Source organism: Staurois parvus, unplaced genomic scaffold (genome assembly GCF_062004578.1).
Source record: "Staurois parvus isolate SC_StPar_1 unplaced genomic scaffold, SC_StPar_1.0 ptg000168l, whole genome shotgun sequence".
NCBI lineage: Eukaryota > Metazoa > Chordata > Amphibia > Anura > Ranidae > Staurois > Staurois parvus.
The window spans coordinates 411,864-436,636 of NW_028317964.1; the positions used below are offsets into that span (position 1 = coordinate 411,864).

Here is a 24,773-nt window from a genome sequence, read left to right on the forward strand (position 1 = left end):
ATAGCAAAAAGGGCTTCTTTAAACAGGTAAAGAATCCTTTGAGATTTGAGTATTTGGAACAGTGACTCTGTACAAGTGTTCTGCAAATTGCTGTAACATTGCTTTAGCAACGTAAAGGATAAACAAACTTTTTTTGCTACCCAAAATCGGTTTCTATGCATACAGTCAGGTCCATAAATATTGGGACATCGACACAATTCTAACATTTTTGGCTCTATACACCACCACAATGGATTTGAAATGAAACAAACAAGATGTGCTATAACTGCAGACTGTCAGCTTTAATTTGAGGGTATTTACATTCAAATCAGGTGAACGGTGTAGGAATTACAACAGTTTGCATATGTGCCTCCCACTTATTAAGGGATCAAAAGTAATGGGACAATTGGCTTCTCAGCCGTTCCATGGCCAGGTGTGTGTTATTTCCTCATTATCCCAATTACAATGAGCAGATAAAAGGTCCAGAGTTCATTTCAAGTGTGCTATTTGCATTTGGAATCTGTTGCTGTCAACTCTCAAGATGAGATCCAAAGAGCTGTCACTATCAGTGAAGCAAGCCATCATTAGGCTGAAAAAACAAAACAAACCCATCAGAGAGATAGCAAAAAACATTAGGCGTGGCCAAAACAACTGTTTTTAACATTCTTAAAAAGAAGGAACGCACCGGTGAGCTCAGCAACACCAAAAGACCCGGAAGACCACAGAAAACAACTGTGGTGGAAGACCGAAGAATTTTTTCCCTGGTGAAGAAAACACCCTTCACAACAGTTGGCCAGATCAAGAACACTCTCCAGGAGGTAGGTGTATGTGTGTCAAAGTCAATAATCAAGAGAAGACTTCACCAGAGTGAATACAGAAGGTTCACCACAAGATGTAAACCATTGGTGAGCCTCAAAAACAGGAAGGCCAGATTAGAGTTTGCCAAACGACATCTAAAAAAGCCTTCAAAGTTCTGGAACAACATCCTATGGACAGATGAGACCGAGATCAACTTGTACCAGAGTGATGGGAAGAGAGAGTATGGAGAAGGAAAGGAACTGCTCATGATCCTAAGCATAGCACCTCATCAGTGAAGCATGGTGGTGGTAGTGTCATGGCGTGGGCATGTATGGCTGCCAATGGAACTGGTTCTCTTGTATTTATTGATGATGTGACTGCTGACAAAAGCAGCAGGATGAATTCTGAAGTGTTTCGGGCAATATTATCTGCTCATATTCAGCCAAATGCTTCAGAACTCATTGGACGCCGCTTCACAGTGCAGATGGACAATGACCCAAAGCATACTGCAAAAGCAACCAAAGAGTTTTTTAAGGGAAAGAAGTGGAATGTTATGCAATGGCCAAGTCAATCACCTGACCTGAATCCGATTGAGCATGCATTTCACTTGCTGAAGACAAAACTGAAGGGAAAATGCCCCAAGAACAAGCAGGAACTGAAGACAGTTGCAGTAGAGGCCTGGCAGAGCATCACCAGAGATGAAACCCAGCGTCTGGTGATGTCTATGTGTTCCACACTTCAGGCTGTAATTGACTGCAAAGGATTTGCAACCAAGTATTAAAAAGTGAAAGTTTGATTTATGATTATTATTCTGTCCCATTACTTTTGGTTCCTTAACCTCCCTGGCGGTATGATTATTTCAGATTTTTGGTGCTGAAAGCGGTACCATTTTTTTGCATGGAAATATGTATTTTTTTTATTGTAGGCTGTAATTTTTAGGAAAAACTCACTGAAATCTGTCCGAACAAGAGTCTAGTAAACATCCCGGGTATGATAAAATTTGAAACACAAAATCATAAATTATAATTTAATAAATAATCATAAAAATAATATAAAAATAATAAAAAATTTAATTCAATAATATAATCAAACCAAAAACACTGAAATGTGAAATAGAGCGCCAAGTTCGCACATTGCTGAGCTCAGTCGCAAAATCGTTTTCAGTGTCTGATGACGAATTTCCCCCACGAATCATTATCACTCAATTCTGCAAGTGGTTCTGATTTACTATCGCTGTTCTCTAGCTGATCTAAACCGCTTTTGACCTAAAGGGACACTTTTTGGACGCCATGGACATTTCTCAGTTTCCAGGCAGAAAGAACAGACAAAATGCAGGCAGGGCGCAGGACAAAGCACTAGGGACAATATGTATGTGAAATTGGTTGAGACAGCAATGTTTTACTATGTAAAGTGTAAAAAAAAAAAAATGACATTTTTTAAAATTTTTAAATTTCCCACCGCCGGTGGCGGCGGCGCCCGTACGTCCCGACGTCACAGGGACAGGACACAGAAGCCGGATGCCGGCATCGGCCGGAGGAGATGGCCGGGGACGCTGCAGGGGACACATCGTGGGAGCGCAGGGTAAGGTAAGTGAAGAACACATGCCGGAGCAGTGCCGCAGGGTAAGCCCGAGTGTAGCTCGGGGTTACCGCTTTTGGTACTGAAATGTTACCCCGAGCTACACTCGGGAATACCGCCAGGGAGGTTAATAAGTGGGAGGCACATATGCAAACTGTTGTAATTCCTACACCGTTCATCTGATTTGGATGTAAATACCCTCAAATTAAAGCTGACAGTCTGCAGTTAAAGCTCATCTTGTTCGTTTCATTTCAAATCTATTGTGGTGGTGTATAGAGCCAAAAATGTTAGAATTGTGTCGATGTCCCAATATTTATGGACCTGACTGTATGTATAATTTTATCAAAAATTCAATAGACAGCTTAGAGAGAGAGTGTTTAAAGCAGTAGTAAATCACAAAAAATAAAACAAAAAAATCTTCTCCCATTAAGGTAAGAGCATAATGTGTTAGTATGCATAGCACACTAGCACATTGTGAGAGACTTACCGGAAAGCAAAACCGTCTTCACCCCGTGTATCCCAACTACAGTTCTGTAGCTGCTTCTCTAAAAGATGAACTCTGTGGTCGGATGCGATGTGCATATGAAATCAGAAAGGGCAACAGGATAGTGCTCTCAGTATACAAAATTTATTAGACTAGAAGATAAAAACATACTGACAAAGTTTGGTACTGTCCACCAGTAGAGGCAAAAAAGCGCTATATCACAGTCAATGGCAGAGTTGGATAGCCCGTCATCGGCAAGGTTCCAGTCCCGCACATCGCTTCCCACCATGGAGTTCATCTTCCGGCGTAGCAGCTACACCAGCTGTATTTGGGATTCACCCCTGAGGGGACCACTTGTTTTGACTTACCTGTTAGTTCATGGGTCATACTTAGAGATGAGCGAATCGAACTTGGCGAAGTGGAATTCGTTTCGAATATTAGGAAAAATTCGATTCGCGCCGAATCCGAAAATTAGCAGACTTCGGATGCGCGAATCGAAATTTTTCCAAAAATGGCGGCGACATGTGTGGCGACGGAGCGGGGATCTCTGGGAAGGCGCGCAGACAGGGCGCGCTGACCCATAATGCATTCATTCATGACATGTGATCGCATTAGCCAATCAGCAGCCAGCCAGCCAGCACTGTGTAATGGTGGAGCTATAAATTGCGGCCATCTTACAATTCTCCATTTGCCTCCGGTCACTCAAGAGAGACAGACCTCTCTGTATTAGGGACAGAGTTAGGGCCACAGATACTTTAGGGACACAGAATCGTTACTTAGGGACACAGAATTGTTACTCAGGGACACAGAATTGTTACTCAGGGACACAGAACTGTTACTCAGGGACAGACACAGAATTGTTACTGAGGGACACAGAATTGTTACTGAGGGACACAGAATTGTTACTGAGGGACACAGAATTGTTAGTCAGGGACACAGAACTGTTACTCAGGGACACAGAACTGTTACTCAGGGACACAGAACTGTTACTCAGGGACAGACACAGAATTGTTACTGAGGGACACAGAATTGTTACTCAGGGACAGACACAGAATTGTTACTGAGGGACACAGAACTGTTACTCAGGGACACAGAACTGTTATTCAGGGACACAGAACTGTTACTCAGGGACAGACACAGAATTGTTACTGAGGGACACAGAATTGTTACTGAGGGACACAGAATTGTTACTGAGGGACACAGAATTGTTACTCAGGGACACAGAACTGTTACTCAGGGACACAGAACTGTTACTCAGGGACACAGAATTGTTACTCAGAGACAGACACAGAATTGTTACTGAGGGACACAGAATTGTTACTGAGGGACACAGAATTGTTACTGAGGGACACAGAATTGTTACTCAGGGACACAGAACTGTTACTCAGGGACACAGAATTGTTACTCAGGGACACAGAACTGTTACTCAGGGACACAGAATTGTTACTCAGGGACAGACACAGAATTGTTACTGAGGGACACAGAATTGTTACTCAGGGACACAGAATTGTTACTCAGGGACACAGAACTGTTACTCAGGGACACAGAATTGTTACTCAGGGACACAGAACTGTTACTCAGGGACACAGAACTGTTACTCAGGGACAGACACAGAATTGTTACTGAGGGACACAGAATTGTTACTGAGGGACACAGAATTGTTACTCAGGGACAGACACAGAATTGTTACTGAGGGACACAGAACTGTTACTCAGGGACACAGAACTGTTACTCAGGGACACAGAACTGTTACTCAGGGACAGACACATAATTGTTACTCAGGGACACAGAATTGTTACTGAGGGACACAGAATTGTTACTGAGGGACACAGAATTGTTACTGAGGGACAGACACAGAATTGTTACTGAGGGACACAGAACTGTTACTCAGGGACACAGAACTGTTACTCAGGGGCACAGAACTGTTACTCAGGGACACAGAACTGTTACTCGGGGACACAGAATTGTTACTCAGAGACACAGAACTGTTACTCAGGGACACAGAATTGTTACTCAGGGACAGACACAGAATTGTTACTGAGGGACACAGACTTGTTACTGAGGGACACAGAATTGTTACTGAGGGACACAGAATTGTTACTGAGCGACACAGAATTGTTACTCAGGGACACAGAACTGTTACTCAGGGACACAGAATTGTTACTCAGGGACACAGAACTGTTACTCAGGGACACAGAACTGTTACTCAGGGACAGACACAGAATTGTTACTAAGGGACGCAGAATTGTTACTGAGGGACACAGAATTGTTACTCAGGGACACAGAACTGTTACTCAGGGACACAGAACTGTTACTCAGGGACACAGAATTGTTACTCAGGGACAGACACAGAATTGTTACTGAGGGACACAGAATTGTTACTGAGGGACACTGAATTGTTACTCAGGGACACAGAATTGTTACTGAGGGACACAGAATTGTTACTGAGGGACACAGAATTGTTACTCAGGGACACAGAATCGTTGAATTAAAGAGTATGTCAGACAACACGCAGAGGAGTGGCAGAGGAGGCAATGTTTCAGGAGCGAGCAGACGTGGCAGCAGAGGAAGGGGTCGAGGCAGCACTAGTCGCAGCCAGAGGCCAGTGCTCCCGGTGTCATCCAGTGGTCGTGTCTCCACCGACAACCCTGCCGTCATCGATTGGTTGGCTCGGTCGTCTTCCTCTTCCCAGGTCACCTCTGACACCTACAGCCAACGGTCGGTGGGTACGTCAGACACAACCATTAGTTGGCATGGCCCGGGAGCAAGCCCACTGAAATCACGTGTCCTCTACCTGCCCCTGTCCTTTGGTGTTCCCTCACCAAGCGAAGTATCGCATGCTGTGGGCTCAGCCTCACTGTACAGTGAGGAAGAGCTAACAGAGGACGGTCAGGAACGGGGGGAGACATCCGCCTCTTCAGCAGCCAGGCGAAGAAGTAGTGGTGAGGAGAGTGGCTCGGTAGCCGGTCTAGAGACAGGTCTGTCTCCTAACCCACACACAGCCGAGGGGGCTAGTAGTGAGGCGGAGACCCTAATTGATGATGATGAGGCTGATCGCACTTGGCAGCCTCGTCGTCATCAGGCTATTGCTTCCGCATCATCAGGAGAAGAGGGTGCCAGCTTGGCAGCGAGCAAAACAGTCGGTGGGTTGCCCAGGAGGCAGCAGGGTCGCAGCAGTGTCAGTGGAGGCAAACGGCCACGGAGTAGAGCACCAGCTCCACTGCTGGTGGGTTCCATTTTGTCATAGGGTGCTGGCAGATTACGGGCCTCCCATTGCTGCTGCCAGGCCCGTAATCTGCCATGGGCCCCTGTACCGCCTCCTCATGCTGCTGCCAGGTCCAGAGTGTGTCATGGGTCCCTGTACGGCCTCCCATTGCTGCTGTCTCCATCGCCACACTCTGCCATGTGCCACTTTCAGGTCTCCTCACACTGCTGGTGGGTTTCATTTTGTCATAGGGTGCTGGCAGATTACGGGCCTCCCATTGCTGCTGCCAGGCCCGTAATCTGCCATGGGCCCCTGTACCGCCTCCTCATGCTGCTGCCAGGTCCAGAGTGTCTCATGGGTCCCTGTACGGCCTCCCATTGCTGCTGTCTCCATCGCCACACTCTGCCATGTGCCACTTTCAGGTCTCCTCACACTGCTGGTGGGTTCCATTTTGTCATAGGGTGCTGGCAGATTACGGGCCTCCCATTGCTGCTGCCAGGCCCGTAATCTGCCATGGGCCCCCGTACCGACTCCTCATGCTGCTGCCAGGTCCAGAGTGTTTCATGGGTCCCTGTACGGCCTCCCATTGCTGCTGTCTCCATCGCCACACTCTGCCATGTGCCACTTTCAGGTCTCCTCACACTGCTGGTGGGTTCCATTTTGTCATAGGGTGCTGGCAGATTACGGGCCTCCCATTGCTGCTGCCAGGCCCGTAATCTGCCATGGGCCCCCGTACCGACTCCTCATGCTGCTCCTAGGCCCGTAATCTGCCATGGGCCCCTGTACCGCCTCCTCATGCTGCTGCCAGGTCCAGAGTGTGTCATGGGTCCCTGTACGGCCTCCCATTGCTGCTGTCTCCATCGCCACACTCTGCCATGTGCCACTTTCAGGTCTCCTCACACTGCTGGTGGGTTCCATTTTGTCATAGGGTGCTGGCAGATTACGGGCCTCCCATTGCTGCTGCCAGGCCCGTAATCTGCCATGGGCCCCCATACCGACTCCTCATGCTGCTGCCATGCCCGTAATCTGTCATGGGCCCCTGTACTGCCTCCTCATGCTGCTGCCAGGTCCAGAGTGTCTCATGGGTCCCTGTACGGCCTCCCATTGCTGCTGTCTCCATCGCCACACTCTGCCATGTGCCACTTTCAGGTCTCCTCACACTGCTGGTGGATTCCATTTTGTCATAGGGTGCTGGCAGATTACGGGCCTCCCATTGCTGCTGCCAGGCCCGTAATCTGCCATGGGCCCCTGTACCGCCTCCTCATGCTGCTGCCAGGTCCAGAGTGTCTCATGGGTCCCTGTACGGCCTCCCATTGCTGCTGTCTCCATCGCCACACTCTGCCATGTGCCACTTTCAGGTCTCCTCACACTGCTGGTGGGTTCCATTTTGTCATAGGGTGCTGTATGGCCTCCCATTGCTGCTGCCTCCACCGCCACACTGTGGCTCCACACTCTGGTTTTGGCCCCCCGTGACTGCCCAAATGAGTGAAGTGTGCGGTGATTCTAAGATCGACGGCACTCATCTGCATGTCATACTGACTGACAGTATTATTTCTCTTCCCCAGCAGACTCCAAGGGCATTTAAATTAAAGGTACAGTGTTCTGCACTAATATAAAGGCTCTCTGAAGCCTAGAAACACCCTTTTTATAAGTTAAATTCGCAGCGAATATATTCGCATCGAATCAAATTTATTCCTCGAATTCGCCGAATCAGCCGAATCGAATTTTTGAATACTTCGCTCATCTCTAGTCATACTATTGAGGGTGAGCAGGTGGTTTGCTTCTTGGTGGTGGGACACAAATGTTATAAAGATGATGCATTTGTCATCCTTGACTGCTCCTATTAAAGATCTCTTTCTGTTTCCTTAGAAACTTTATTTATTTGTATTGGTTTGCGTAACACTTTTTTTTTGTATATTTCTGTTCTGTGGGTATTGTGAAAATTACCTTCAGTGTACAGCTTGCATTCTGTTTTGCATACATTATTTAGGTCTACACTGATTGTTTCCTTGTATATTTTAAAATGTCAAATTGCCTGGTCCATAAGGGATTGACATGTGCAGGAGCTGAAATGGTTAAAGATTGCCTGCAAGCGATGAGGGGCTCCAAAAACATTTCCATAGATCCCTGTGATTTATAGTTATATCCCAGAATTAATATGATATTTTCTTCATTCTTGGAAATGTAACTATTATTAGTATCCTAAAAGGCTAGGTTCATCTTTTTGAAAAAAAATGCATATATTTTTGCAGGAAAAAATGTGCATTTATTATTTTTTTCAGAGGAGTCTGCAGAGTGATTGTAGATCACAGGTGCAATATCAGGCATCTGCAGACACGTCCTCCAGCTTTGTGCCTGTGTGGCTGCACAACCGTATGGATTTTCAATTACAAAGCTGAAGAAGGTGTGAATGAATTATGAGGGGCTCATCAGCGCCCTTGCCGTTCATTGAGAAATACAGTCCGACTGCCAAGGTGGCAGATGGGACTTGTAGTCTCTTCATTCACAGATTCCTGAAATTCCCAATTTTGACAGTGGCAGTGTTGCCAACCTACCAGATTGAAATTCACTGACACTCAAATTTTACTGGCACAGCCAAGTTTATACTGGAATCTCTAAAAGTTAAAAAGTAAAATTTTAAGTGCAAATTTCAGTATTTAGTCTACAAACGAGTACAATGTGCAGTTAGTAATGTGGTTTAAGGTAGATATTAAGGCAAAAAACACATTCTTATATTGTTGCTATAGTAAGTATCTCAGGAACAGGATTCAGGAGGGCAAGAGATTAGAGTGGACAGGCACACACACATGAGATTGACTCTCACAGTGACACTGACAGCCGTGTTCAGCAGCACAGATGATGATGGCACCTCGCCGACATGACACATCCCCTCCTGAGTCACAGCGCCAGTCTCTTTGCATGCCAGGTAGTCCCTTCAGTCCACTCCAGTCCAAACAGCACTGACTGTCCTGCTCCTGACTTGCTTTGCTCCTGGCTTACTTTGCTCCCATCCTGCAGACCCACACACGAGGCTTCGGCTGCTCAGATCCCTTGCACCGTGGACATCATACGACATGCTCCGGCACCACCTCTGCCAGACCCACCCCTGCCGGTGCAGCCCAAACAAACTGTAGCAGGCGCTCAGATGGTTCAGTCCGGCTTCGGACTGGAACTGTGCATATTCAGTTCCATGCCAAGTGTCACAGCTGTATTTTTTACTGGAAACCTTTTTCTGTCACTGGCATTCACTGGGAGGAGAAAAGTGCCCATTTTTAACTGGCTGCCAGTAAAATACTGATGGTCGTCAACACTGGTGTGCGTTGCAATACGTAACATGTATTGCAATCAACGTTTTCATGCGTAGGCACCCCAGCATGTGTGTTTACTTTTGTATGTGCATATTTGTGACCATAGGGTTGAATTTGAGGTTGATTAACTAAAACTGGAGAGTGCAAAATCTGGTGCAGCTATGCATGGTAGCCAGTGGGCTTCCAACTTCAGCTTGTTCAATTAAGTTTTTACAAAAAAACTGGAAGCTGATTGGTTTCTATGCAGGGCTGCACCAGATTTTGCACTCTCCAGTTTTAGTAAATCAACCCTTGTGACTACATGTATTGGATGGATTAAAATGGTTCCAGTGTGCACATAGCTGTTACTGTACAAGTACATTTGACATGGAGGCGTTGACCACCTTATGCTTATGCCTGGCTCTATTGAATCTGCAGAGTGTCCTTGTCTATTCACTTGCTCATTTATGACACATATGCATTACCCCCTATAGTGGCACACACACAAAGAGTGAAAAAATGGTTCTCTTGGCAGGTTGTGTTCAGTCCAGTTCAGCTCTCCTCCTTCACCAGTGACCAGGCCATGGCAGTCACTCCTGAACAGTATGAACATCTTAGCAGCCAGCAACGTCAGGCCATCTCTAGTGCTCAGTATGAAGGGGACATTCATGAGGACCCTCGCGGTAAAGTACTTTTTCTCTTCTACATTGCAGTATATAAGTTACTCTGGAAATGGTTCTAAATTGACCCTGGTTTGGTTAAAGTTTGACCCGAAATTTAGAGAATTACTTGCAGTGCAGTGATTTCACAGACTTTACTTTCTTCTTTTCCCCAGGAGAGAATAACATGGGATCACTGGTTGTTTGGAATCCTGCTATTCATGTCATGGTGCTGCTCTCATTCCTGCTCTGAGCTCCGGTATCCAAGCCTAGTGAGTTGGCTGATTAGAAAATGTTTTTGTAAAACATTGCTTATAAATCCCACTTGGATTTTTAATAAAATTTTAAAGCTAAAAATACTGGAATAAAAAAATCTATAATTTGCTTTTGGTTTTGTTTTTTTCTAATGGTTTCCCACTAACTAACAAAATCAACATCTGTCCGTCTCCTATCGCCTACTCCATCTGCTTAAAGGTGATTTGTCAAAAATATTCACATCTTCAGGGAAGCCTATCCTGTCTCAAACTAACTACTGAATTTTTATTTTCTCTTATCAGCTGATCCCCACAGCTATTGCCTTCTTGTATCACTTTCCCCTCCCTTTTAGATTTTAAGCTTTTGTGAGCACAGTCCTCTGAACATTCGTGTCGTGATTCATATTGCAATTGTGCTGTCTTCAATTATTTTTTAAAGTGCTGGTTACTTAATGCACAGGTTACTTTTCCTTAAGGCCCCATTCGCACCTGAGTGTTTTGTAGTGTGAAGCTCCAAGACGCCTAACAAGCAAAATCTCATTCCATTCAATGGCCCCTGTTTAAATTTGAGAATTTGGTGGCTAAACGCTTGTTGCCCTAAATAGTACATGAGCTTCTTTTGAGGCAGATTGTAACGTTTTTGGTCCCATAGACCTAAATGGGAATGTGTGAAGAAGCGCAACATTATAATATTATTATTATAATACATGTTTTATATAGGGCCAACAGTTTGTGCAGTGCTTTTGAATACATGAACGTTTTTTTGCAGGTCTTCTGGCCAATCAGCAGCTCTCCACCTCTACTCTCCTAGTGCTTTCTTTTGGCTAAAACAAAAACCCCCTTGAAGCTTGAATACACATGTAAAAAGTTTGTAATACATATATAAAATGCTCATATCTATGCTTTCAAAACTCTCAAATAAAAACGCCTGAAAATACTTCTGTTCAGGTGTAAATGCAGCATAAAGTATCACTAGCATTTGACAGGCAAGAACTGTGAGATTCTATTAGGTGCCCACTGAGGAGAGCAGAAATGGAGATATAATAGAGATTAAGGCCTCATGTACACTGAACATTAGGTATCTCTCCCAGATGCCTTTCCTCCTGGCAGCAGCGTTTTCTACAAAAAAACAAATGAAGCTTTTAAATGTGTGTACTGCATTTAGGAGCAACAAGCGTTTGGAAGTTAATTCATTTCATTGGCCAGAATAATAATTTATTCTGTCCATTGAAATTAATTGATGCTCTAGTGCTAAACACATGTTTATACGCATTCCCTTGTGTTTACATGCATCAAGCATTTTTCAGCCAAAACGCCACTGCTACTGGACACTGGCAGTGAGGTTTATTTTCTGCCTCTAAACTCCTCTAAATGCCTATGTATGCATGGACACATGCAGGAGCATTTAGCGACAGAAAAAAACATGTCAAACACCCTAACAGCCACGTTACAAACATCCAGTGTGCATGAGGCCTTAAAGCAGAACTATACTCATCTAGAATCCAGGGATGCGCTTTCCCGTGAATTCTCGCCGGCCACTAACATGTTCCGGCTGCTGGTTTCCGGGTCCCAATCTCAGATGTCATTGGCCAGGTGGAGATGACATCACTCCTGCGCATTTGTGGGAGCTCTGTCTAATTCGGCTTTGCTGAAATAGTGCAGTGAGCTGCACTTGCACAGCTTACTGTACAGGGGGGGGATTTGCAGGTAAGAACCTTTATTGCAGAAGAGACAAAGCATGTCTCTTCTGCATTAAAAATCCTGCCTGTCCACCAGTTTTTAAATCATAGCCAAAAGTTCCACTCTAAGGAGAAATAGAAGCTTTCAACAGCTAAAGCCTAACTTAATTCAGCCCCTTTTAGACATGGTGGGGAAGGGTTAGAACCATTTAGACATTTATTGCTCTCTGTGCCCTCTTTTGTATTCCCTCTTTAGTTAGAGGGGATCAGAGGAACAGAAAATAGCACCAGTAAATCACTTTCTGTAGTCGAGTGGGGAGAAGATTAGAACATGGGTCACATTTTTATTGCTGTGTGTGCCTTCTGGTCCCTGTGACTTCCCCCTAGACCTCATTTATTCCAAAAAGGGGTCACTGCAACAGAAAGCTGAGAAAATACAAATTTTAAACTAATACAATATTTTTGTTTGTGTATTGAATATTTTCATGAGTTAATTATTAGGTTCAAATATTAATAAGTATGAATTACATTAAGCTAATTTTCTCATGAAATATTCAGTTCACAAAACATAAATATTTTATAGCTGTGGAATAGGTATTTTTCACATAAAATGGATATTTCTATACAGAAAAGCTTCTACAGTATTTCTGATGAATTTGTATTTACTCCCTTCTCAGATGCCTAATTTTCCTGCTCTTCTTTGGACACCTCACAGAACTTCACTATGAAGCCAGTAAAGTCGGCCATACATGGAGCGAAATTCAGCTGGTTCAGCAAGGACTGCTCGAATTTTGATTCATGTATGGGCACCCTGATTGTACACAAGCCAATTAACTTGTGTACAACCAGCCAGTCGTGTTTTTCCTGCAGGATTAGCTCCACCAGCTATCGCCGGCAACACTAATGAATGTGTCCTGCTGGCAGGGAAGGCTCCCCACCAGCAGAGCACAATAGTGCTGCAGGAGGGATTCTCCAACAAAAACACTGACTGTGTTGATGGGGGAATCGAGCAATTTTCTTTCCTTCCACTCATGGTGGAGGGAAAGAAAAATGCATAATCTATGGCCTGCCCAAGAAGCCGCAGCCATGAAGCATAGTATCACCGTGGTTTGTGGACAGCTGACTGTGGCTGCGTGTAAGTCTTTAGGCAGGCAGTCAGGAAGTGGTAAATCTGCATCTCAACCACCTCTTTGCCTCCCCCCCACTCCCCGCCAGAACACACCGGTCAGCACTCGCAGTCATTGGCTGCCAGCACTGTTCAAATGCTGATTGGATGCTGGTTTTCCAACATGCCTGTTCTACAGAAGCCAGCCAGGCTGGTGTACACACTGGCCGAATGTCAGCCGATTTCTGTTGAAGTGGTCGGTTTTGGCCCATGTGTACAGGGCTTAAGACTGGAAGTATGTGGCTGGTTGGATAACCAGGTGAAAAAAGAGACTAAAAACAAAAAAAATGCAGCTCCCACATCTAATGGTTGGTAAGCTTGCAATATATTACATTTTTGGTTTTGGGTTTAATGCCGCTTTAACACATTGGTAAAATGTCATATTTACATTGAAAAGATACACCGCTGGTGAAAAGTAATCACTTGCAGTAAAGTTTTATCAGTGGTCCCCATTGTAAAGCAAAATAACAAATGCTGATAAAATAGGTCAGACAGATTTGTGAAATCACCTGATGAATCTTTATGAAAAGGACCCATACCACAGTACAATAGATTAGTGATAGCTGTGTTTATGCTGAAATTTCATTGGCTATCCTATAGGGGTTGACCTAGTAAAGTCAAATAGGCTGTTTAGTTTGCAAGGGGACTTTTCCTAAGGCAGCCCATACATTATGCATTTTTCTTTCCTTCAGGCATGGGTTGAGAGAAAGAAAAATTCTAATTTTCCCCATCAACACAGTAAGTGTTGATGGGGTATCCCTCCTGCTGTGCTATTATATTCTGACAGCAGAAGGTGTCCCAGCTGACAGAATACAATGATCATGTGTAAAAAAAAGAGAGGCTATTGATCGACTTCAGTACAACCAGCCTGCCCGTAGGTGGATCGAAATTTGTTCATTTCTGTCTATGGCAGGCTTTAGGCAGACCATACATGTTTCTTTTTTTAATTCAAGAAGCAGGTTGAATGAAAGAAAATGAGCCGGTTCTCCCATCAATACATTCGATATGGATAAGGGGAATCCTTGCACACCAGCAATATACATTGTTTAGTGTTTCCGGATATAGCCAGCAACACTGATCGTTCTGAAATAACACTACAGGATGGTTGTACACAAGGTGATTGATAGGTCGACGTGTTTACTAGCAGACAGACCATTCACAGATCGATGTTCGGCTGGTGCCTGCTGAACTGGGTGAATTTCTATCCATGTATGGCTGGCTTTAGCTTAGTGAATGTGGATATAATTCACGTTGCAATGAATGCCTGATAACAGGCAAGGAAAAGACAAAAAACTTTATTTTTACAAGCTAAGGGATAACTCCTTTGAAAAATGAAAATTCCCTTAAAAAGTGAACAACCTACGGTATTTCCTTTTTAGTAAATCAACCCCATTGTGTTATAATTGTAAACTGCAACTTCCTTTTATGGTGAAAGATGAAATCACATTGTTTCTTATGGGTTACTGTTGATCCCATTGCTTTGCACTTTTTTTTATAAGTTCAGTTGAACCTTATTTTTTAACCCTGACTAATTAATCAACGTAAATGAGACAACAACACTACATACAAAGCTGCTTTTAATTTTTTTAGCAAGAAGGGTTGAGATCTTTCAGATTTATAGGATGCCGATTTCAAATAAATTCAACTTCTTATTATAGATTCCAGAAGCTGTTTTAGCCTGAACACATGGCCCACGCATTCATTTTATTTATAATCTCCCAGCTAGAGAAGTACCTATCTTCACACGTCCCTGACGTACATAATTCAAGTGGGAAAAAAAGATGTTTAGAATTTTTGCTCACATCATTTCACTTATAAAGAGGATCTAGTTTGATTTTTGGGTCACTGCATTAGCAGCTCTTGTGACTATCATTCCCCACTACATCTCTTCCACAGACTGAAGCCTCCTCATTAAAAGAACCTATAGAGACCCCGCTGTGAGGGAAGCCAGAAGAGGGGAATTCATTCTATAGGAAACATCTGTGACCCTTAATTATAAATGATTTGGAACAGCCTGGTGACCTTTTAGTTCAGAGGAGACCTTTTTCCCACAACAATATATTTACTAGCTGTATAAGGGTCCTGTAATTTGTTCAGACAGCTATGATTTTATGGAATTGGTCAATAAATATGATCACTTTAAGAGGAATGACTGACATGTTGCATGTTGCACTAGTGCTTACCAAATGTTTCTGGTGTCACTCCAGTTATTCATCTAAAAATAATGATGGGTTTTATATAATAGTAGCATATTAGGTTAAAATATTTTTAAGGATGCAAATTGTTTTGTAACAAAAAATATATAGATAGAACGCAAACTTTTGGTAAATATATTTTAAAGTGAATAGAAAAGTTTTTTGTCTGTCTCCTGTTAAATGACCGGAGATAGTCAGCCAGCAATCTACATTGAGAAGTGCAATGGTTTACTGACTTTAGTGTTCAGCACTGATGTGATCATGTCTGCTCTGTTGTTGTTCTGCAAGCAAGTTAAGCTAAGTACTCTGTTCAGTTTGTTGGGGTTTTTTTTCGTTTAGCTATCAGGTGATTTAGTAAAGTTCGAAAATGGGAGTCTTTGGTTTTGCACATAACATTTGTACATTTAAACTGTGGATTGGTTTTGTTTTGGAAATTCCTCTTATTTCACATTCAAAAGTTAAAAGTAAATGGAATTTTGAATGAAATTCATCAAGTTTCTGTTGGCAAATTTACTTACAGGATTTTGTTTTTATGTTCAAACGTTTCCTTGAAAATCTACCAGTGTAAGTAGTCACAGATTATTTTCAAATGTCCTTATCAATTATTATGACTTCAGATGATAAGAAACAAAGGCAGTATAGGCAGCAGTGAACTTTATTAGCATGGTGACAATTGCCTTGTATATACGGAGATATTCACAACATGATTAAACTGCTGTACAACATATTCAGCCTGATTTACTAAATTTGAGCTCACGCTGCCAATGAGGGTAAGCAAAGCTAACTCCCTGGCTTAGTCAATGATCTCAATGATGTGGTTTACTCTGGGTGATCAGTTAGCAAGCCATTGATAGATAGTACATTTTGAAGAATTTCTAGCTCAAAACTTTTTAGAAAAAATTGTAAAAACAGGAATATGTTCAAAGCGGTAACAAAAATAATTTTGTAAATAAATCAAAATAAATCCCTCCATGTACTGGTATATATATAAAGTTTGAAATGGGGTGTCATGACAATGAAGATGTATGCTACATTTTAGTGATATTTGCGTAGACCTTTCACTGGGTATGTACTGTATGTGAATTTCACGTTTATACTGTACATTTCACACTCACTTTTAAAAAATTAGAGTAAGGCATCCTTGTTATGTTATCGGAGATCATCAACCTGGCAAGCAAGCTTACCCTTAGTAAATCAGGCCCATAGGGTGCATGCTGTTCCTGACCACCATATTAAGTCAGGTGGACTCACAATGTATAAATTATGTTCCATTCACTGATGTGTCATGATTAATATACATTCTTGAGGCCACATTTCTTTTGCTGTATAACAGTAATAGCTTTGGATTAGTGCTTGAACTGAGCCACTGGTGCTGGGATACGGATGTCTTGTCCCCTCTCTAGTCTCTTTTCGCAGTCAACCAGATAGTTCACTCCATCGATGACCAGCTGCACCAGCTCCACCTGCAGGGATTATAAAACGATTAGGTGAGGGCAGTAAATAGTAAGAGGACTGGAGAGATACTTCTGGCTCATAAATCAGCTTGTTCTCCAAAGCTTATTGTGACCTGAAGGTGACACTATAAATATGGGCATGCTTAGTGCACTGCAGCTTCCCAGGGATTTTACTTAAGTCATTTTAATACCAATTCTCCATTTAGGTACATGATTGTTAAGAGGCATTCTTATGTTATTTTCAAGTTCATTCATAGTCTCCTTACCCTCCAAGAGTAACTTATTTCAATATAAAATTCAAACTATCTGTGATTTAAGGTGGGTGCTTTAAGTTAAAGTGTGTGTGTGTGTATGTATATACAGTATATATATATATATATAGTAACAGTGGAAGGCCCAGCCATATATATTTTTGTAAAGCGCTGCGCAAACTGTTGGCGGTATATAAATCCTGTAGAATAATAGTAATATGTGAGATTAGGAAATGGCTGGAAAAATGAGAAGCTCCAGCATCTATTATGTAAGTGGAGAAAGCTCTGTGTTTGGTAGTCCTAGATTGGGGCCTTAGGCTTGACGGTTTCAAAGTGTCTTGGGCAGGACAGAACTGTCAATCCTGTGTCCAGATTTTGCAAGACACCTGTAGCCTGCATTAAGCATACAGATGTGCAGGGTCATTATAAACTAAGTCTGAGAGTTGCTCAGGGCTGTAGGAGTTGCAGTTGCTGCCATTTGGAGACAGTATCTCTGTGTGGAGATAGCGGTGTGCTCCAGGCAGGATGGGTGACCTGCTTGGGAGTCAAGACCCTATGTTGTGGGGACTTATTGCACAAAGAACTGGAAATGTCTGGAGAGCCCGAGAAGCTGAGGTGACTAGTGAGTCCACAGAGGGGACTGGAGGAAGTTTGAGAAGTGAGAGAGCCCAGGATGGTGGGAGAACCCTATCCAGAGGCCAGGAGTGTGGGGCCAATGCAGTGAGTGGCTGCAAGTATAGGCTAGGTGAGCCTGAGGAGCCCATGGTCTGGGAGACCGGAGTAAGCAGTGGTACTGCTGACAGAAGAGCCAGGAGGCTCAGCATTTTCCTTATTTGTATTTGCTGAAGATGAACCCCTGCATGGGAAACCATGTGATTTTAAGACTTTATGTTCTTTTTCAATAAAAGTGGGCTGTCGTGTCCTTAAATACAGTTTGGACTGACAAGCGCATCTACCATGAGAGCAAAACATTCCCCATATCACAATAGCCAAACCTTGTTCTTTGTTGTTTCAGATAGAGTAGTGAAGTTAGAACACCTGTCAGGTGTATATTGCTCTCTATGTCCTCACTAGGCAGATTTCCCCTCTCCATTTGTCCTGGTGACCACTGACACCAAGAATGGGTAATTCACCATTTTACAGTTGTCATCAGAAGAGAAGGAAAGATAAGGGGAAATTATCCAGTGGGGACACTTGTCCTGGTGACACCAATCTAGAGGAAAATCTTTCTTATGGATTTGTTGTTCAGTAATAATCTATGTAATCAGCCTCCTCATGTTACATATTCTAAAAGGTTAGAATAGTGATGTCACCATGTCCATGGACATTGAAGGACCTATCTTGTTTACACACCCATCGACGTTCTTACATATGGAAGTGTTTGATAAGTGCTCATATGTAATTGGGTGCAAAGGTATTTAAAGTGGTTGTAATGGTTAAATGTTTTTTTTTACCCTTTCTGCAATTAGGTAAAAAAAACTTTCATGTTGAGGCCCCCCAAACCCCCCCTTTCCCAAATACCTACCTGAGGCCGATCTTAATCCAGGACTGTGCCCAAGAACAGCAGTGCTGCTTTCTCTCTCTTCACAGAACTCAGAGGCCGCAGTGGGAGCCATTGGCTCTTGCTGCCGTCAATCAAATCCTGCGAGGAGGAAGCAGCTGGGGGGGGGGGGGTGAGCCACACTGTGTAAATAGACACACACACCCTGGCTGAGGACTGAGCCCGCACGTCTTCCCCCATAGCAAGCGCCTTTCTATGAGGGCAGATAAAGAAGAGGAAGAACCAAGATCACCAGTGGAGAGCCCCAGAAGAGGATGTTTGGGGCTTGTGCCTGTCTTGTGTGTGTATGTGCATGTCTGATTTCTTTTTATGGGGAGGGAAGCAAAAGTGGCTGTGGACATAGTATTCTTGGAATTTGGAAAAGCGTTTGACACTGTTCCCCAAACACAGCTAATGTGTAAGGTAAAGTCTACAGGCTTGGAAAAGTCCACACTCCTGTCTTTAACTTATTACTGTACTCATTATCTCCTGCTAAGTCTGAACCCACATACTAATAAAACCTCCCGGACACTGGAACCTATCCCTCCATATAAGTCATACTCCCATTTTACCTCTCTCACCCTTCTGCTTCTAACATCTGGAGACAATTCCCCAAATCATGGGCCATCCTTTCCCTTTGACCAACACACCCAGCACCCCCTATCTTCTAACAACGGACGCAATCCACACAATCTGGTTACTATTCCTCTTCTTCCTAGAACCAGCCTCCCTTTTTCCTGTGCCCTTTGGAATGTCCACTCTGTCTGTAACAAACTCACCTCTGTCCATGACCTTTTTATCACAAACTCCTTTAACCTACTTGCATTTACAGAAACCTGGCTTCAAGAATCTGACTTTCCGTCTCCTGCTGCCCTCTCCCATGGTGGTCTCCTCTGGACTCTCTCCCAGACCTAGTGGACGGATAGTAGGTGAAGTTGGAATCCTCCTGTCCCCTCAAAGCACTTTCAGGTCCTTCATTCACCTCCCTCTCTGTCCTCCTCACTTGAAGTTCACTGTATTTTTCTGCTCTCTCCAGTTTCTTTAGGAATTGCTGTGATCTATCGGCCTCTTGGACTGGTATCAAGCTTCTTTGATGACTTCTCTGCCTGGCTGCCTTACTTTCACTCTTCTGAAATTCCCACAATCATTCTCGGTGACTACAACTTCCCTGTTAATCTTAACACTCCCGCTACCTCTAAACTTCTGAGCCTAACCACTTATTTTGACCTAAAACAATGGACACGTGCTTTTACACACTCTGATGGTAACTGCCTCGACCTCGTATTCTCCTACCTATGCACTCCTTGCAACCTCACAAACTTTCCTTTTCCTCTCTCTGATCACTCCCTTATTAGCTTCACTCTCTCCTTTGCTTCCTCCTCCTTGTCTTCCAACTACTGAACAGTTTCCCGTAGAAACCCTCGCTATCTTAATTCTTCTCTTTTTTCTGCAACAGATTGTCTCTATGACAAAAAATTCAACCCTGTCCTGCCCCAACCTGCCACTTCTGTCTACAACAGTTTATTGTTGGCCCCCCTCACTACACACAGAATTAGGCACTGACCACTACAGCCCTGGCACACAGATAATACCAGATGCCTCAAAAAACATAGCCATGCTCATGAGCATTTATGGCATAAGACTAAGACCCAGCAAGACTTCGGCCAATATAAATCCACCCTTCAAAAATACAATACCTGTCTCCACTCTGCCAAACAGATCTATTTTATCACTCTCATTAACACCCTCTCACACTATCCCTTTCAGCTATTTTCTACCTTTAATGCTCTACTTTGTCCTTCTTTACCTCCACCCACTAACTCACTCACTGCCCAGGAGATCGCTAATTACTTCAAAATTAAGATTGATACAATTCATGATGAGATCTCCACTGTACAGATATCTCCCTCACCCTACTCTCATTGTCCACCTGCACAATCTATACTTCCCTTGTTTAACCCAGCTACTATAGAAGAGGCTAAACTGTTTTCTAAAGCCCACCTGTACCCTGGACCCCGTTCCCTTGTACCCTGGACCCCGTTCCCTTGCAAATACTACGGTCACTCTTTGATTCTATCCTTCACTCTTTAACTCATATCTTCAATATCTCCCTTTCTACTGGCATTTTCCCCAACTCTTTAAAACATGTGCTAGTCACCCCTATACTTAAAAAGGCCTCACTGGACCCCACCAATCTTAGCAACCTAAAACCCATCTCCTTACTCTCTTTTGCCTCCAAACTCTTTGAATGTCTAGTCTACAGCCGGCTGAGCTGCCACCTTATTGAGAATCCCCTTCATTCTGGATTTCACCCACAACTCTCTACAGAAACTGCTCTCCTAAAACAAACAAATGACTTACTAACCACTAAAACCAATGGTCACTATTCAGTACTCTTACTCTTGGACCTCTCCGCTGCCTTTGACACAGTTGACCACCCCCTCCTCAAAAAACTCTATTTAATTGGTCTCCGTGACTGTACTACTCACCATTGGTCTGAATTTTACCTATCTTACCGCACCTTCAGTATCACTTTCAACTCTACTTCCTCCTCTCCTACTCCTCTTATCGTTTGGGTCCCCCAAGGTTCTGTCCTTGGACCTCTCCTATTTTCGATCTACACTTCTTCCTTGGGTCAGCTGATAGCTTCCCATGGTTTCCAATACCATTTCTATGCTGATGATACACAAATCTACCTCTCTACTCGTTAGCTCACCCCATCAGTTTCCTCACGTATCACTGATTTACTAACAGACATATCAGACTGGATGTCACACCACTTCCTAAAACTCAGTCAATCCAAAACTGAGCACATAATATTTCCTCTCCCACGTGCCTCTTCTGTTTTCTCGGTCAGGATCAATAGCACCACTATCAACCCATCCCCGCATGCCAGGGTGCTAGGGGTAACCCTGGATTCTGAGCTATCCTTTCAGGCCCACATCCAATCCCTGTCCAAATCATGCCGCCTCAACCTCCACAACATCTCCAGAATACGTCCTTTTTTAACCAATGATACCACAAAGCTAATTCCCTCCTGGTTATCTCTCGCCTCAACTACTGCAATTCCCTCGTCATTGGTGTACCTTTTCTTAGGCTATCCCCTCTCCAGTCCATCTTGAATTCTCAGGCTCATCCATCTTACCAACCGTTCAGTGTTTGCTACCCCTCTCTGCCAATCCCTCTATTGGCTTTCACTTGCCAAATGAATAAAATTAAAAATGGTAACAACAACTTACAAAGCCATCCACAACTCTTCCCCCCAGCTACATCACCAACCTGGTCTCAAAATATCAACCAAACCGCTCTCTTCGATCCTCCCAAGACCTCCTGCTCTCTAGTTCCCGCGTCACCTCCTCCCATGCTCGCCTCCAGGACTTCTCCCAAGCTTCTCCCATCCTGTGGAACTCCCTACCCCAATATGTCTGGCTATCTCCTAATTTATCCATTTAGATGATCCTTGAAAACCTCTCTCTTTAAAAAAGCCTATCCTGCTGCTAACTAGTAAACTGCCTTTTATTTCATCCATCAGCTCATCCCCCACAACTATTACCTTTTGTATTACTCAACCTGTCCTAGATTGTAAGCTCTAACGAGCAGGGCCCTCTGTTTCCTCTTGTACCAAATTGTATTGTAACTGTAATGCCTACCTTCATTTTGTAACATGCTGTGCAAACTGTTGGCACTATATAAATCCTGTATAATAATAATAATAATATTAATAATAAGTAAATGGATAGAAAACTGGTTAAAGACCTATTCACAGAGTAGCGGTTAATGATTCATACTCTGAAAAGTCTTAGGTTGCTAGTGGTGTACTCCAAGGTTCAGCGTACTTTTCAATATATTTATAAACGATATAGGGTCTGGGATTAAAAGTACCATTTCAGTCTTTGCAAATGACACCGAGCTGTGTAGTGGAATAACGTCCTTACAGGATGTCTCCAATTTACAAGCTGACCTCAATGCACTGTGTAATTTGGCAGTTATGTTGCAAACAAGGTTTAATGTTGATAAATGTAAAGTTATGGGCTAAGAATATACATGTATCATATATGCTAGGAGGAGTACAACTGGGTGTTCTGGTAGATCATAGCCTTATTACATGTAAATCCAAGCTGCGTTTTCCAAAGTGAGCAAAATCTTCTCTTGTATTAAGAGGTATGGACTGCAGAGATAGAGATATCATGTTACCCCGGTACAAATCTTTAGTAAGACGTCTTTAGGAATACGCTGTTTAGTTTTGGGCACCAGTTCACAAAAAGGATATCGGCAAACTGGAGAAAGTACAGAGAAGGGCAACCAAACTGATAAGAGGCATGGAGGCGATCAGCTATGAGGAAAGATTAGAGGAACTGAATGTATTCTCTTTTGAGAAGAGGAGGTTAAGGGAGGATATGTAAATACATAAGTGGTCCATATAGTGAACTTGGTGTAGTTATTCACTTTAAAGTCATCACAGATGACAGGGGGTCACTCTTTACGTCTGGAGGAAAAGAGATTTAACCTCCAAATATGGAAAGGCTTCTTTACAGTTAGAGCTGTGAAAATGAGGAATAGACTCCCTCAAAAGCTGGATCTGGCCAGCTCAGTAGATTGTTTTAAAAAGGCCTGGATTCTTTCCTAAATACTCAAAATATAACTGGATACTAACATTTATAACAAAGTTGATCCAGGGAATTTCTGATGGCCTTTTGGGAGATCAGGAAGAAATATTCCCCCCCCCCCAGAATAAATTGGATCATGCTTTATTGGAGTTTTTTTGCCTTCCTCTAGATCAACTGGGGGTATAGGATTGTGTATATGGAGGTTTTCTGTTTGTGTGTGTTTTTTTTTTCTCTGTGGATTGAACTAGATGGACATTTTTTGACCAGACTATTTAACTATGGGGTTGATTTATTAAAACTGGAGAGTGCAAAATCTGGTGCAGCTTTGCAGAGAAACCAATCAGCGTACACGTTTTATTGCCAGAGCTTAAAGCGATTCTAAAGGTTAATTTGTTTTTTTTTGTAAAATAACAAACATGTCTTTACTTACCTATTGTGTGCAGTGCTTTTGCACAAAGCAGCCTGGATCCTCCTCTTCTCGGGTCACCCACAGGCTCTCCTCACTCCTCCTGTCTGTTGGGTGCCTCCACAGCAAGCAGCTTGCTATGGGGGCACCCGCTGCTCCGTGTGCCCATTCGCACACGCTTGGCCCTGCCCCCCTCTATTCTCATTGGCTGACTGGCTGTAATTGACAGAATAGAATGCATGAAGGTAAAAAACCTTCAGCCTTTACAACCACTTTAATTGAACAAGCTGAGGTTAGAAGCTGATTGGCTACCATACACAGCTGCACCAGATTTTGCACTCTCCAGTTTTAGTAAATCAACCCCTGTGTGTGTATATGAATCACACTTATATTACAATTTTATTTATGGTGACATATAAATATATTAGATATATTTATATTACATTAATTGATATTTATTGTGTATATATTATATGAAGGGCTTCCTTAATATTCAGTGTGTATATATATATATATATATATATACACACACACACACACACACACACTATTTTTATACATTTATTTTGAAATTTTGACATTCCTATGTAGACTGTCCCTGACAAATCTTTAATATAATACAAAGTGGTAATTACTATATGTTTAATTTAATTTGGTGCTATAACAAACTCTGCATGCTTTTTTTAAATAAATATTTTCAAATAGACTCCAACCCCCATGACCACCACCACACTGGGGTTGATTTAGTAAAACTGGAGAGTTCAAAATCTGCTGCAGCTGTGCATGGTAGCCAATCAGCTTCTAGCTTCAACTTGCTCAATTAAGCTTTCACAAAAAAAAAAAAGCTGATTGGTTTCTATGCAAAGCTGCACTCTCCCGTTTTAAAAATTAACTCCATAGAGATCGTTATCATTGTACTCTACCTCGGATTTCCCCAACCGGTCCAAGTTCGAGATATCAAATATGCCACCAACAGCAGCCGTGTCAACTCCTCCTGTTCCTCTCTTCTGAAGACGAAGATTTTCTAGAATCTTGGGGAAGCGAGGATCCTAAAAACATGCACAAATATATCTCAGTACATAGTATACAAAAAAGTGAAAAGAAAATTCCTACTGAGTAAAACAATACCTAAGAAAAGCAGATGGAAATCTTTGATCACAAGCTTTCAATAGGAAAAACAATTGTAAATCATTTAACATAATAAATATCCTGCTTCATCAGTACATCACTCA

The 24,773-nt window shown here is 43.0% G+C and overlaps 2 protein-coding genes across 2 annotated transcripts in view; one reads left to right on the forward strand and one right to left on the reverse strand.

The window, feature by feature from the left end:
- STRC (stereocilin) overlaps positions 1-10,374 on the forward strand; it is a 220,205-nt gene extending 209,831 nt beyond the window's left edge. Inside the window, exons 27-28 of the mRNA XM_089676425.1 lie at positions 9,867-10,014; positions 10,167-10,374. Coding sequence (XP_089532551.1) covers positions 9,867-10,014; positions 10,167-10,243 — 225 coding nt within the window. The 3' untranslated portion in view covers positions 10,244-10,374. The remainder of the gene's footprint in view (positions 1-9,866; positions 10,015-10,166) is intronic.
- A 5,548-nt stretch (positions 10,375-15,922) lies between these two features.
- Positions 15,923-24,773, reverse strand: part of CKMT1A (creatine kinase, mitochondrial 1A) — a 70,867-nt gene continuing 62,016 nt past the window's right edge. The window contains exons 9-10 of the mRNA XM_089676361.1: positions 24,465-24,590; positions 15,923-16,746 (exon numbers count right to left, since the gene is read on the reverse strand). Of these exons, the coding sequence (XP_089532487.1) occupies positions 16,630-16,746; positions 24,465-24,590 (243 nt within the window). The 3' untranslated portion in view covers positions 15,923-16,629. The remainder of the gene's footprint in view (positions 16,747-24,464; positions 24,591-24,773) is intronic.